A 1139-nucleotide genomic window follows, 5' to 3' on the forward strand; every position below is an offset into this window, starting at 1 on the left:
TCAGATTTTCTAACTTCAGCGATTTGCGCCTCAGCGCGTTGAACGCTCAGATCGTTCAAATCGTTCAAATCACGCTGCTCTAATCACACTTGAGGCGCCGCAGAACTTCCTGACTCTGCTTGAAGCGCGTCCACCATAGTCTTTGTATGTAAACCTGAGGCTGAAATCACGTTTGGTGTGAACGCACCATTAGGAAAATATGGAAGCAGCACAACATGCAAAAGGTTTCTATGAAATGTTTGTAAATTTATTAAAAACTAAAAACTAATAGATCACATGTACAAAAGCATTCACAGTTTTTTAATAATTTGTTGATGCACCTTTGGCAGTGATTACAGCCTCAAGTCATTTTTAATGTGTTACCACAAGCTTCAAACATTTTCACTGAAAGCTTACAGAGATCATTCTAAAAATAAAGTTTTAGGATGAACATAAATGAAAGCAGAACAGCACTTTATACAGTATAATGATGTTTTGTTGTGTGACATGATCGTGATCTTACAGTGAAATCTTCCAGGTTGACCACTATGGCAAAAGGCATCCCCATCTCCTCGTTGGCCGACACCACACATCCTCCGAGAGGAATGACTCCCTGAGAGAAAAACTAAGTTGTTGTTTGGATCGAGTTTGACTCCCTGCTTCAAAGCATATATTCAAATAAACAATAGCTAATCTTTTTGAAGACTTTATTGGAAGAGTTGACAGGTGTTTGCTCACCTTGGGGTGGATGTTGAAGAATCTGTTGGTCTCAAAGTTTTTCCTCTCGCTCTCTGCGTAGTACAGCAGGAAGCTGTCTTTGATGATGAAGAATCTTTGGACCGATGAAGACAAAGAAAGCAGCAGTGAGTGAACCAGCTTCTGAACTAACTAAATATACAGAGGTGGACAGTAATGGAGTACATATACTTGAGTACTGTACAACGCCATTTGTATATTTGCAACGCAGGATTCTGTGACCTATATTTTATCAATGTGATCAATATTTCCCTCAAAAACTATGGAGGTAAATTTGTGTTTTTATGATTCAATCAAACAAAAAGCATCTTCAATCAAAAAAAATAATTTCAATCAAAAAAAATTTTTTCAACCAAACAAAAAATAAATTCAATCAAAATTAATATTTTCAACCAAAAATAATA

General features: G+C 36.6%; 1 protein-coding gene across 1 annotated transcript in view; it reads right to left on the bottom strand.

The window, feature by feature from the left end:
* Nucleotides 1-1139, bottom strand: part of plekhd1 (pleckstrin homology domain containing, family D (with coiled-coil domains) member 1) — a gene marked incomplete in the record, with an annotated part of 58412 nt that overhangs the window by 36565 nt on the left and 20708 nt on the right. Inside the window, 2 exon segments of the mRNA XM_014032446.1 lie at nucleotides 503-592; nucleotides 718-811. Coding sequence (XP_013887900.1) covers nucleotides 503-592; nucleotides 718-811 — 184 coding nt within the window.

This window comes from Austrofundulus limnaeus, unplaced genomic scaffold, assembly GCF_001266775.1.
Source record: "Austrofundulus limnaeus strain Quisiro unplaced genomic scaffold, Austrofundulus_limnaeus-1.0 Scaffold1452, whole genome shotgun sequence".
Classification (NCBI taxonomy): Eukaryota; Metazoa; Chordata; class Actinopteri; order Cyprinodontiformes; family Rivulidae; genus Austrofundulus; species Austrofundulus limnaeus.